At 38.6% G+C, this 14,567-nt stretch overlaps 1 protein-coding gene across 2 annotated transcripts in view; it reads left to right on the top strand.

The window, feature by feature from the left end:
* The window catches only part of acvr2ab (activin A receptor type 2Ab), a 65,453-nt gene that overhangs the window by 8,587 nt on the left and 42,299 nt on the right, over positions 1 to 14,567 (top strand). For both annotated transcript variants that reach the window (XM_058051972.1, XM_058051973.1), the window contains exon 2: positions 13,433 to 13,640. In XM_058051972.1, coding sequence (XP_057907955.1) covers positions 13,433 to 13,640 — 208 coding nt within the window. The remainder of the gene's footprint in view (positions 1 to 13,432; positions 13,641 to 14,567) is intronic.

Genomic DNA, 14,567 nt, shown 5'->3' with positions numbered 1-14,567 from the left:
GGCACGAGGTGCATTATTTAAAAAAAAAAAAAACCCTTAAACTAAACTCATCACACACCAACTTAACACTCAAAAGGTGTACTAAGAAATATACAAACAAGTTCTACTCATATCACCTCGTACTTCGGTACGAGGTACATCATTAAAAAAAAACTTAAACTGTATTATGGAAAGCAGGAAGTGAACAAATGTAACAGTTACTGGCTGTAAAAGTACCAGATGGAGGGGTAGGATTTAATAAGCTTTGCTTCTTCCTACTCCTTTTGGACATGTGGAACTGGGAACTAATTATGGGATGCACTCAATTGTAATCTGATGCATGTTCAAATGAAATAAAACCATTACCATTATTTTGAAGGCAGGAAGTGTGTTGTGTTGAGAATTTCTGTCGGTTAATACAAGCTAGGAGTAAGAATAAATGTGCCTCTCGGCATCATTTCACTCAGACCTCGCAGGGTCCTAAAACGCTCATTTGCATTAACAAACAAGTGCAACACAACACAGTGTAAACACGCTAACGCAAACGAAGCCAACCTTGCTAGTTCCTGTTGCTCTTATTCGGTACGGGACAAAAAAATTATTTATTTTTTTTAAAAATTGAAAAAAAAAAAAAAACTTAAACTGTATTACGGAATTGAATTTATCAGGTCTAGAAGTAGGCCTCCATGAAATATTGTTTTATTTTTTATTTTTACACTTATTTTACCAGCATAGACTGTGTACCTTTGTGATAGTAAATAAAAAGTCTGATAATTAAATGTACTCTTAATTGGATGTCAGCTTCTGCACACACAAAATCCTAAAAAAATGCTCTTATTCGGTACGGGACAAATGTAACAAAAATTTAAACTTTTTTTTTAAAATTGAAAAAAAAAAACCTTAAACTGTATTACGGAAAGCAGGAAGTGAACAAATGTAATGGTAGTAATTTTTCTAAACCCTCCTTTCAAAAGCTCCTGTTGCTCTTATTAGGTACGGGACACAATTTTTGTAAGTGTTTTTAAAAATTAAAAAAAAAAACTTACAGAAAGCAGGAAGTGAACAAATGTAACGGTAAATGAAATTGAATTTATCAGGTCTAGAAGTAGGGCTCCATGAAATATTTTTTTATTTTTTTATTTTTACACTTATTTTCCCAGCATAGACTGTGTACCTTTGTGATAGTAAATAAAAAGTCTGATAATTAAATGTACTCTTAATTGGATGTCAGCTTCTGCACACACAAAATCCTAAAAAAATGCTCTTATTCGGTACGGGACAAATGTAACAAAAATTTAAACTTTTTTTTTAAAATTGAAAAAAAAAAAACCTTAAACTGTATTACGGAAAGCAGGAAGTGAACAAATGTAATGGTAAATGTAATTTTTCTAAACCCTCCTTTCAAAAGCTCCTGTTGCTCTTATTAGGTACGGGACACAATTTTTGTAAGTGTTTTTAAAAATTAAAAAAAAAAAACTTACAGAAAGCAGGAAGTGAACAAATGTAACGGTAAATGAAATTGAATTTATCAGGTCTAGAAGTAGGGCTCCATGAAATATTTTTTTATTTTTTTATTTTTACACTTATTTTCCCAGCATAGACTGTGTACCTTTGTGATAGTAAATAAAAAGTCTGATAATTAAATGTACTCTTAATTGGATGTCAGCTTCTGCACACACAAAATCCTAAAAAAAATGCTCTTATTCGGTACGGGACAAATGTAACAAAAATTTAAACTTTTTTTTAAAAATTGAAAAATTAAAAAAAAAAACCTTAAACTGTATTACGGAAAGCAGGAAGTGAACAAATGTAATGGTAAATGTAATTTTTCTAAACCCTCCTTTCAAAAGCTCCTGTTGCTCTTATTAGGTACGGGACACAATTTTTGTAAGTGTTTTTAAAAAATAAAAAAAAAACTTACAGAAAGCAGGAAGTGAACAAATGTAACGGTAAATGAAATTGAATTTATCAGGTCTAGAAGTAGGCCTCCATGAAATATTGTTTTATTTTTACACTTATTTTCCCAGCATAGACTGCGTACCTTTGTGATAGTAAATAAAAAGTCTGATAATTAAATGTACTCTTAATTGGATTAACAGCTTCTGCACACACAAAATCCTAAAAAATGCTCTTATTCGGGACAAAAAATGTAAAAAAAAAATTAAAAAATTAAAAAAAAAACTTTAAACTGTATTACGGAAAGCAGGAAGTGAACAAATGTAACGGTAAATGTAATTTTTCAAAGTAAACTAAACTCATCACACAGCAACTTAACACTCAAAAGGTGTACTAAAGATATACAAACAAGTATTACTCATTGCTACACTCATAGTCAATAATGATGAAATATTGATTTCTTCTTTCATTCAATTTAACCTTTATCATATTCAAGCACTCTGTTTCAATAAGAAATAATAAATGTGGACTGTTCATATCTTTTATGAGGGGTTAAATTGTCCTATGTTATTCCGATGGAACATTGGATGTCTACCATGAAGGTCCCAGTTGGCACACATGGTTTGGTTGTAATTCTGTGTCATTGAGTATCTTTAACACGGTGGCTTATGAGAACTCTACAGCTTCACTGAAGTCAAACACACACACACACACACACACTCATGGGTATAAATAGCATGTCCGCTGCCTCCCTCCCACCTGCTGTGCTCGTCACTCATTGGCGGGGTTGATAAAGACGAACGGGCCCGTACTGCGAGCGAGCGAGCGATACGGCAGCATTACTGCAAATTCAATATACACTTCAGCTTTAAGCCCAAGTGGCACTTAACACACCCTTCAAATGAATCCAAACAATTCAAGCACCGGAGTGGGGGGGCGGGGGGGGCTGGGAGGGGTTGCAGGTCCTTCTCCAGTACCCTGCGAGAGATAACAAGGCGTTTTTAAACGGCTCATCTCGCCAAAGAATGCCAGGAATGCGGTGCCATTACACACAAGTGACATACGGCTACGGCGGTATGCAAACTGCGGTTTCACGGCGACGGGACCCGCGCGCGTCCCCTGACCTGTCCGCCGTCCTGCCCGTCAACGCTAACTGAAGCGGAGACCAAACGGGCATTTGTCGCCGCGGCATACCAGCGGGGATTAAAGGGATTGGATTCAGTCGCTGAGTGTGGTGGTTTTTAATGCCCCCCCCTCCCCCGTCCTCTCACCGTGTCCCCGCCTCCTGGTTTGCGGAAAGAGTGCAGCCTTTGTAAGCAGTGAGCCCGAGCCCACCCAACCGCCGCTGCCGTGTCACGACACCATCTGACTGAGCATTAGCGGCGTAGTCCCGCCAAGCGGGGGGGGGGCTTCTGTGGACTTACTGTAAAGCAGGGGTCTCAAACTCAATTTACCTGGGGGACCACTGGAGCTAGGATCTGGGTGAGACTGGGCCGCATCAGGTTTTCCAAAAAATATATATATATATTAAATTTTTATTTTAATTTTTTATTTATTAAAATAATTTATTATTTTATAAATTATTATAAATTTATTTAATTTGTAATAAATTTATTAAAAACAGAAAAATATTTTGATTCCGATTTTCTACAATAAAAGCTCTGATAAAACATTCCACTGTTCTCAAATATTTTAATTTTTATTTTTCTGCACAAAATAAGATGAAAAATAAATAAATCAAGAATAAAGAAAATCAATCTAATAAATAAATTTAATAATAATAATAATAATAAAACGGCAAATAATAAAAACATAAGAAACCACATATAGTTGGTGGGTAGACAAATTATTTTTTTCAGATTAAAATGAAAGCATTATTAGAGCCCTGTAGACATGACAAAACACAACTATAGTCACATTTATTTACCACATATTGCGCAACTGCAGGGTCTTGAGACACATGCTAACTCACAAACTAGAGAGCTAGCGACCTAAACGGGAGCCTCCGAGTTATTTCCTTTCAACTTAAATCGCCAAAAACTTACCACTTCCACACGGATAGGGAGGATAACTATTAACAGTTATTTAACCTTTAACATGAACATTAATGAAACGTAATAATTTTTTCTGGCTACATGATACCATACAGCATCCATATCAAACTTGTAGGGGGCCTCAAACTAGTGTCCTGCGGGCCACATTTGGCCCGCGGGCCGCATGTTTGAGACCCCTGCTGTAAAGCAAAATGTATAGATTGACGCCGCACAGCAACGCCTTGGTGCTTGATACCTGAGCTTGTCAGACATCTAGAAATCGCACCAAAGCCAGCCGGTAGCTTGCCCTTGAGCAAAGTGGTCTGATACGCCTCATCTGTCAGCGTCTTATGTTCTGCAGGCTTGATAGCAGTCGAGCAAATGTGCCGTCCTGTAATTATTCTCACGTTTTATGACTTTCTCTCCCAGCTCCAACTCTCGTCAGATACCCAAAATGAATATTTCTTTTTCCAGCTCATTTGCATGTTCGAATCGACGAAGAAATATGTCTGCGCGCTCCCTTGACAAAGTGTCTAGGAGATTCATGAAGCTTTGATGAATGAATCCCTTGCTTCCTCGCCCAACATAACTCAAGGACATCGATCTTTTTCTTCTGCCGTGTACAGTTGTTTGGCACTGAGGAATCAGTGTTGACACGTGTTACACAATATCACAGACGGCCAATGCGCATTTCAAACTTCCAAAATCCAATCAATCATTAATATTCCCGTCGTGCAAGTTCACTTTGGCATGCCGTACTGCTAAGAGTTTTTTTAAAAGCGGTTCTTGTTGGGTGTTGGTAAAACACGGACTGCGTAATTCCGGTGTTAATTTGCAAACCAATCCTTGCAAATCTTGAAATGGACCAATCAGAATCGTTTATTTAGACCGCGGTCCGCGTTTTACCCACACCGGTTCATGTTCGCGATCAATCAATCAGCGATGGTTTGACTATGAAAACATCTATCATGGCGTCCCTGCCAACATGGTCTAATTCTTCAACAACTTCAGAAGGAAAACAGCAAAAAGTGATGAAACAGTGCAAGTATTTTAACAAGTATTTTACAGTAAACCTCGGATATATCGGATTCAATTGTTCCCACTGGTTTTGTCCGATATAAGCGTATACCGGAAAATGTCTGTTTTACGCATATATCGGATTTATATCCGGTATATGCGTAAATCGGATTTTATCCGTTATAAAAAGGCACTTCCTTGACTATGACTGTCACGATTCGGCGAATCGGAGCGCCACGATGCGGCCATCCGATATATGCGAGGGAAATGCATTGGAACGGGACTGGAGATTTTGTCCGAAATAGGCGAAATCCGTTATAAAAAATCCGATATATGCAATGAATTTTTATTGGAAATGCATTACAGAAAAATCGGTTCTTTTTAATCTGTCCGTTGTGAGCGAATTTCCGATATATCCGAGGTTTACTGTATTAGCGACAGCCAATCAAATGATTGCACGGGTGAGTGAATCACATTGCTGTGACAATTTGAAGTGGTCACAATGAAACACCACCAGTCACCTCCAGTCCCGTTCCAATGCATTTCCATTAAATTTCCCTGGCATATATCAGATGGCCGCATCGTTATGCTAATCTTGTTGATGTCACTGGCTATTGTCTTTCTCCTGGCTCCAGATTTAGGACAAATATAAAAGTGAGTGACATCAATAATACTAGCACAGCAGTGAATGAGATCTTAACCTCACTATTGGAAATAACGTAGGCCTGACGGGCGTAACAGGGCCTAGCTTAATTAACAATTTGTTATGCTCAGAGTCCAATAAAGTTCAATTCTCATTACCTTACATCTCTTTTCATTGCCCAGTCCAGGTACATTGGAAACATAGTCAAGGAAGTGCCTTTTTATAACGGATAAAATCCCATTTACGCATATACCGGATATAAATCCGATATATGCGTAAAACGGACATTTTCCGGTATACGCATATAACGAATTTCGCTTATATCGGACAAAACCAGTGGGAACAATTGAATCCGATATATCCGAGGTTTACTGTACTATTATCTGATGAATTATCAGCATGTATTGATATATGATATCATTATGGCAGTCTTTTCATTTTACATGGGGCAAGTTCGGGCAAGTAGTTCTCACCTTAAGGATTCCCCATGGGCAAGTCATTTTTGTTTTTAACGTAGAGCCCTGGGGTGCATTGCCAACTGACGTCATCGGCCACCACAACCTGAGCCGATACGCCAGTTCTGCAGACCGTCTTATATACAACTCACCCACGGCCAGTGGTTTTGCATTCGTGATAGTTCTTCCCTTGCAAACCAACGGTCCGACCAAGCACACAACATGACCCGATGCATGTTGATCCCAAGAACAAATGACATCATAACAATCTCTAGTCTTGGTAGACAAACCTTTAGGAATCAGTTCATAGTGGGTAAGTTGTTTATCCAGTTCCGTGTGTGAATGGTGCCCGAGTGTGGACCGCCACTTCATTATGTGCACAGCCCGCGGAAAGTCTAAGTCCCCGTGTTCATCAGCAGTTGTCAGGGTACTCATGCCTGGTGCCCGACAGCCTGAGATGGCACATTTTGATAAGGTGATAATGACACTTCAATACCGGTACCAGTGCCAAGTACGCTTCCTCTGGATTTACAGGGTCAGAACAAGGAGGGTGGCAATATCTCAATATGGCGATACAGAGTTTGTAGATATGAAGTTGAAGCGGTGAACGCTAAGCTGGGTTAGCTTCGTTTAGCTAATGTGTGTGTGAGTTGTGCTTTAGTGATGTTTATGTAACCAAGCTAGGTTGGCTGCTGACTTCTGCTGCTGTTATGTGTGAAGTAAAGACAACATATATGAGTGTGTGTTTGTGTATATATTATTATGTTATTATTATTATTATATTATTATTATTATATTATTATTATTCATTCATTTTCTACTGATTTTCCTCACGAGGGTCACGGGGGGTGCTGGAGCCTATCCCAGCTGTCTTCGGGCGAGAGGCGGGGTACACCCTGGACTTTATTTACACAGGGCACATATAGACAAACAACCATTCACACTCACATTCATACCTATGGACAATTTGGAGTCGCTAATTAACCTAGCATGTTTTTGGAATTTGGGAGGAAACCGGAGTACCCGGAGAAAACCCACACATGCACGGGGAGAACATGCAAACTCCACACAGAGATGGCAGAGGGTGGAATTGAACCCTGGGGTCCTAGCTGTGAAGTCTGCGTGCTAACCACTCGACCGCCGTGCAGCCTATATTATTCATTCATTCATTTTCTACCGCTTTTCCTCACGAGGGTCGCGGGGGTGCTGGAGCCTATCCCAGCTGTCTTCGGGCGAGAGGCGGGTACACCCTGGACTGGTCGCCAGCCAATCACAGGGCACATATAGTCAAACAACCATTCACACTCACATTCATACCTATGGACAATTTGGAGTCGCTAATTAACCTAGCATGTTTTTGGAATGTGGGAGGAAAACCGGAGAAAACCCACGCATGCACGGGGAGAACATGCAAACTCCACACAGAGATGGCAGAGGGTGGAATTGAACCCTGGTCTCCTAGCTGTGAAGTCTGCGTGCTAACCACTCGACCGCCGTGCAGCCTATATTATGTTATATTATACTATATTAGTAGTCATACAGACTCAATTGGGTCTATTCTTGTGTAATGTACTATTCACAGTAATGTACACATAAATTGATATAATGTTTTTATTCATTTAAATAAAGATTTTTTAAACAGAGAAAGAAAAAACGTTTTATTTGCATAATCAAAAGGTTCTATTTGACATCTGCTGACTGGTTGACGTGTTCATCCAAAACTGCCACGATGTGGACCCCGCCCCGCCCTACCCTACCCTGCCTCGGATTGGCTCTTTGAATTCGAGCCCGGCCGATATGGGATTTCTGGGTCCAATATTTGGAACTGAAAAAAATTCTATCCGATATATTGGCTGATGCACCAATATATGAAATAAGACAATGAATATACACAGGATATAATACTGTACATCAATATAAATTTGTATAATACCCAAAATATGGAATAATATATAATAATACAAAGAAGCAGAAGACAAACAAAAATCTGGAACTTATTATTTATTATTAGTAACACAGTTAATGTAAGGACTGTAAACACTGATAAATAAAAAATGCAAATGGTAAACACGCTAATGAATAAAAGAATGCAGAGGCTAATACGAGGTTATGAAAGACATATTCATGAAGACATCTTACTAATATCAATGAGTCATATTTACTACCGAAAGGTTCCATCTGCAGCCACTGAGTATTTAGAAACAACTCAGAGAGCGAGAGAGAGAGGGAGAATTTTCATCGATCAATTAACGACAACATTGTTACACTTAAACGCATCTTTCTGTCATCTGTGTGTTTTAAAGATATATAAACAAACTAAAGTAAAATATGGTGGTGGTAGTGTGATGGTCTGAGGCTGTGTTTTGTTTTCTTTGGGCATAAAGGCAAAATATGTGTTTCCCATTTATGTCTCTTGTCGTCGTAGTCGAGTGTTTGTTTTCATTTGGTTTATATTTAGGTTGCAGCCCAAACGTGGGTCACTGGTGTTTGAAAATAATCTTGTGCTTTTATTCTGAAGGAGATTTTTTTAATGCAGCAGGTTGTCCTACGTTAACACTCCTTAAAGTGACGACAACATTGTTACACTTAAACACATCTTTCTGTCATCTGTGTGTTTTAAAGATATACAAACAAACTAAAGTAAAATATGGTGGTGGTAGTGGGATGGTATGAGGCTATGTTTGCTTTTCTTGGGCATAAAGGCAAAATATGTGTTTCCCATTTATATCTCTCGTCGTCGTTGTCATACAAAGTTAGTTTGTTATACAAACAAACTAACAGTAAAATATGGTGGTGGTAGTGTGATGGTCTGGGGCTGTGTTTTCTTTTCTTGGGCATAAAGGCAAAATATGTGTTTCTCATTTATATCTCTCGTCGTCGTTGTCATACAAAGTTAGTTTGTTATACAAACAAACTAACAGTAAAATATTGTGGTGGTAGTGTGATGGTCTGGGGCTGTGTTTTGTTTTCTTGGGCATATAGGCAAAATATGTGTTTCCCATTTATATCTCTCGTCGTCGTTGTCATACAAAGTTAGTTTGTTATACAAACAAACTAACAGTAAAATATGGTGGTGGTAGTGTGATGGTCTGGGGCTGTGTTTTCTTTTCTTGGGCACTCGTCGTTGTTGTCTGTATGTTAACGCACCTTAAAGTGACGACAACGTTCTTACACTTAAACACAGCTTTCTCTCATCTGTGCGTTTTAAAGATATACTAACAAAAGTAAAATATGGTGGTGGTAGTGTGATGGTCTGGGGCTGTGTTTTGTTTTCTTGGGCATAAAGGCAAAATATGTGTTTCCCATTTATATCTCTCGTTGTCGTTGTCATACAAAGTTTGTTATACAAACAAACTAAAGTAAAATATGGTGGTGGTAGTGTGATGGTCTGGGGCTGTGTTTTGTTTTCTTGGGCATAAAGGCAAAATATGTGTTTCCCATTTATATCTCTCATCGTCGTTGTCATACAAAGTTAGTTTGTTATACAAACAAACTAACAGTAAAATATGGTGGCGGTAGTGTGATGGTCTGGGGCTGTGTTTTCTTTTCTTGGGCACTTGTTGTCGTTGTCTGTATGTTAACGCACCTTAAAGTGACGACAACATTCTTACACTTTAACACAGCTTTCTCTCATCTGTGCGTTTTAAAGGTATACAAACAAACTAAAGTAAAATATGGTGGCGGTAGTGTGATGGTCTGGGGCTGTGTTTTCTTTTCTTGGGCACTCGTCGTCGTTGTCTGTATGTTAACACTCCTAAAGGTGACGACAACATTCTTACACTTTAACACATCTTTCTCTCATCTGTGCGTTTTAAAGATATACAAACAAACTAACAGTAAAATATGGTGGTGGTAGTGTGATGGTCTGGGGCTGTGTTTTCTTTTCTTGGGCACTCGTCGTCGTTGTCTGTATGTTAACGCACCTTAAAGTGACGACAACATTCTTACACTTAAACACAGCTTTCTCTCATCTGTGCGTTTTAAAGATATACAAACAAACTTAAGTAAAATATGGTGGTGGTAGTGTGATGGTCTGGGGCTGTGTTTTCTTTTCTTGGGCACTCGTTGTCGTTGTCTGTATGTTAACGCACCTTAAAGTGACGACAACATTCTTACACTTTAACACAGCTTTCTCTCATCTGTGTGTTTTAAAGATATACAAACAAACTAAAGTAAAATATGGTGGTGGTAGTGTGATGGTCTGGGGCTGTGTTTTGTTTTCTTTGGGCATAAAGGCAAAATATGTGATATTATACACTTAAACACAGCTTTCTCTCATCTGTGCGTTTTAAAGATATACAAACAAACTAAAGTAAAATATGGTGGTGGTAGTGTGATGGTCGGGGGCTTTATGTGTTTCCCGTTTATATCTCTAAACACACAGAAAAGAGCCACATCTTCATGTCTCACATAAAGATTGTAGCTGACGGGCAAAAAGAAGGTTGGTGTGTGTTTCGGTTTCCAGGCAACAACGCATACAATGTCGACTCACACCTTCAAAATATTGTCGAGTTTTTCTTCTCTTCATTGTGAACTATTATGCTTTTGTTTAGGAGTTGTGTTGAGATACACAGCATTGTTATTGATGAAGCGCGACGACTGACCTTTGCCGTTTTAAAGCGAACATTCAATTAGCCTCTCAAAGGCGGTTTTGTCATTTTTACAGTCTTGACTTTCTCAGACGTGGCCTCACGATGGTGCAGCTGACCTTCCTGTGCTTCTTGCACAATCAGTCATTGTATCAGTTAATCACACCGGCCTATTCTGTTTCCCTCTATTGTGTTTCTACCTGCACTTGGACATGTCTATGAGTGAGATAAAAGGGGGCCGCTCCCATTCATCGCCCGTGTTCGTGCTCGTAGGTGGATGTCCAGCACTTGCTGGAGTGATCCGCTTTAGATGACTCTGAGCTGCTGCTTGTGCCCAGGGGATTAATTTCTTCGCTTTATCGCCGCCACTCCACGGCCACTTGGCCGTGCCGGGGGCTGTTAGTAATAAAATGAAATAAAACAAACTTGACCTTGTTAATTGAAATGCGGAGCAAAACAGTAAGGTTGCATGCAGTAAATAAAAATAAAGCATTGCATTAAATCAGGGGTCTCAAACTCAATTTACTTGGGGGGCCACTGGAGCTAGGGTCTGGGTGAGACTGGGTCGCATCAGGTTTTCCCAAAAAAAAAAACCCAACAAAAAAACGCATTTATTAAAAACTAATTTTTTTTTTTTTAAAACTTCGATTTTTGGTTCCAATTTTCTACAAGAAAAGCTCTGATAAAACATTCCACTGTTCTCAAATATCTTACTTTTTATTTTTCTACACAAAATAAGATGAAAAATAAATAAACAAATCAAGAATAAAGAAAATCAATCAATAAGTAATAAATAAATAAATATAATAATAATAATAAAACGGCAAATAATAAAAACTTAAGAAACCACATATAGTTGGTGGGTAGACAAATGATTTTTTTCACATTAAAATGAACAAAGCATTATTAGAGCCCTGTAGACATGACAAAACACGACTATAGTCACATTTATACTCTTTTTATTTACAACATATTGCGCAACTGCAGGGTCTTGAGACACATGCTAACTCGCAAACTAGAGAGCTAGCGACCTAAACGGTAGCCTTCAAGTTATTTCCTTTCAACTTAAATAGCCAAAAACTTACCACTTCCACACGGATAGGGAGGATAACTATTAACAGTTATTTAACCTTTAACATGAACATTAATCAAACGTGATAATTTTTTCTGGGTACATGATACCATACAGCATCCATATCAAACATTAAACTTTCATATCAAGGCGGGGGCCTCAAACGAGTGTCCTGCGGGCCACAGTCAGGACATTTTTTCTGTTGGTTTCCTCCCACATTCCAAAAACATGCATTTTTAGATTAACCGGCAAACTCCAAATTGTCTATACGTGCCCTGTGATTGGCTGGTGACCAGACCAGGGTGTACCTTGCCTCTCGCCCAAAGACAGCTAGGGTAGGCTCCAGCATATCCGCGACCTTAGTGAGGATAAACGGCATAGAAAATGGACGGGTATGCTTTTTTCCCCCCCGACTCAATTCTCGAAAAATTAAAACTGGTTTGTTTCTCATAGTATGACTTTTACAAAAATATTTTTTTCTTTAATATTTAAAAAAACTTACATTTTCCCCATAATATATAAGTCCATTCTCATAAAATGTTGTTTTTTTCTTGGGCATAAAGGCAGAATATGACTGTAGGGACTGCAGTTAAAATACTATAGGAATAAAGTTAATTTAAACTAATACATTTTTTTTTTATTTTTTTTAATTTCATTCTTGAGATAGAAAAAGTGCTATGAAAAAGTTTGGGCACCCCTGATAAGTTTTTCATTTTGATTAATAACTGGTTGTTGGTATCAGAAATTTTAGTTAAATATATATTCAGATATGGGCACCCCAGCCTCCAAATTTAGGCACCTTGTTTAAATAATTATTGCATACTTTCTGAAATCCGAAAACTTCATTTGACTTCTCATCCATCACTGTGTTGGTCTACTATATGATATATTTCACTGAAATTTTATTTGATTTATAAAAGGGAAATCTTAAATGATCAGGGGTGCCCAAACCTTTTCATACAGTAAACCTCGGATATATCGGACTCGGATATATCGGAAATTTGCTCACAACGGACAGATAAAAAAGAAGCGATTTTTCTGTCATGCATTTCCAATAAAAATTCATTGCATATATCGGATTTTTTATAACGGATTTCGCCTATTTCGGACAAAATCTCCAGTCCCGTTACGATGCATTTCCATTAAATTTCCCTCGCATATATCGGATGGCGCTCCGATTCGCCGAATCGTGACAGGCCGCTATACGACGTCATTTGCAGCGTTGCCTGCGCGTCCAGGTACATTGGAAACATAGTCAAGGAAGTGCCTTTTTATAACGGATAAAATCTGATTTACGCATATACCGCATATAAATCCGATATATGCGTAAAACGGACATTTTCCGGTATACGCATATAACGGATTTCGCTTATATCGGACAAAACCAGTGGGAACAATTGAATCCGATATATCCGAGGTTTACTGTACCACTGTATAGAACTTTTTATCATATTCTTTACAAAATATCCAAACGGCCTTTGCTGTTTTTTCATGATTCGTATGTGGCCTTCGCTGGAAAAAAGTGTGTAGATATCTGCATTGTTGGTTTTAATGAATGAATACTTGCTTTTTTTTTGTACCTGCATAGACTCACACCTGAGAACATTGAATGGAAGCATCCATTGTTCATTGAGAAATGAACGTCCTTGCAGCAATTTTTTTTTTTGGAATAATAGATCAAGAAAAGCTCCATCTCCATCTACCTGTGTCACTGAGATTTACATGTTTGTCATCTTCCTCCTCGCCAGGTACAATCCTGGGACGCTCCGATACGCAGGAGTGCAGCTACTACAACTCCAGCTGGGAAAAGGAGCGCACCAACCGCAGCGGCATTGAACCGTGTTATGGCGATAAAGACAAGCGGCGGCACTGCTTCGCCACGTGGAAGAATACTTCCGGAACGGTGGAAGTGGTCAAGCAAGGCTGCTGGTTGGACGACATCAACTGCTATGACAGGTCTGGAAAAGCCATTTCTAAAGCTTTAGGACTCCAGCAAACTACATTGAGAGCCATTATCCATAAAGTGCGAAAACAGTTGTGAACAGAACGGTTGTGAACCTTCCCGGGACCAACCAAAGTTACCCTAAGAGTGCAGTGACAACTCATCCAAGAGGTCACAAAAGACCCCACAACGACATCTAAAGAACCCGCAGGCCTTACTCGCCTCAGTCTAAAGGGGGCCCTATTATGCTCATTTTCAGCCTTTTCTATTGAGTGACGGACTCCTACAGAGCAGCTACACACAATAACCGCCAATCTTCCAGATTCAGCGTTTCCATATATCCAAACAGTCCGCCCTTAGCCTTACTCCGGGTACGCTGTGATTGGTCACACTCCCAAGCGCACCCGAAGACGGGAGTTAGAAAAAAGGGGGTTTATCAGGGCTGGGCGATATGGACCAAAACTCATATCCCAATATATTTAAGTTGAATACCGGTATACGATATATATATATATACATACACACACATTTTTTTCCACAAAGTGAGTTTAGACCAGGGGTGGGCAAACTACGGCCCGGGGGCCACATCCGGCCCGCCAAGTGTTTGAATACGGCCCGCCCAATCTTTCCAAAGTATTTCATTTAAACTCAACATACAACCTGGCATCATGGCCTGAGCCAACCTTTTGATGGTTGTATCAATTTCGTTGTTTGACATGGTCTGTTGTTTACAAAGTGCTCCTGAAAAAAGGGACACAAGCACATAATAATAATAAAAATTAAAATAATAATTATATTATTATTATAACTATTATGATTATTATATTTATTATATTAATGCTAATTATTATATTAATTATATATAATAATATTGTTATATTTGCATATTTTACATAATAATAATATAATAATTATTATTTTAATTTTATTTTAATTATTAT

The sequence above is a fragment of the Doryrhamphus excisus genome, chromosome 16 (assembly GCF_030265055.1).
Source record: "Doryrhamphus excisus isolate RoL2022-K1 chromosome 16, RoL_Dexc_1.0, whole genome shotgun sequence".
Classification (NCBI taxonomy): Eukaryota; Metazoa; Chordata; class Actinopteri; order Syngnathiformes; family Syngnathidae; genus Doryrhamphus; species Doryrhamphus excisus.
This window is presented reverse-complemented; position numbering and strand designations above follow the sequence as displayed.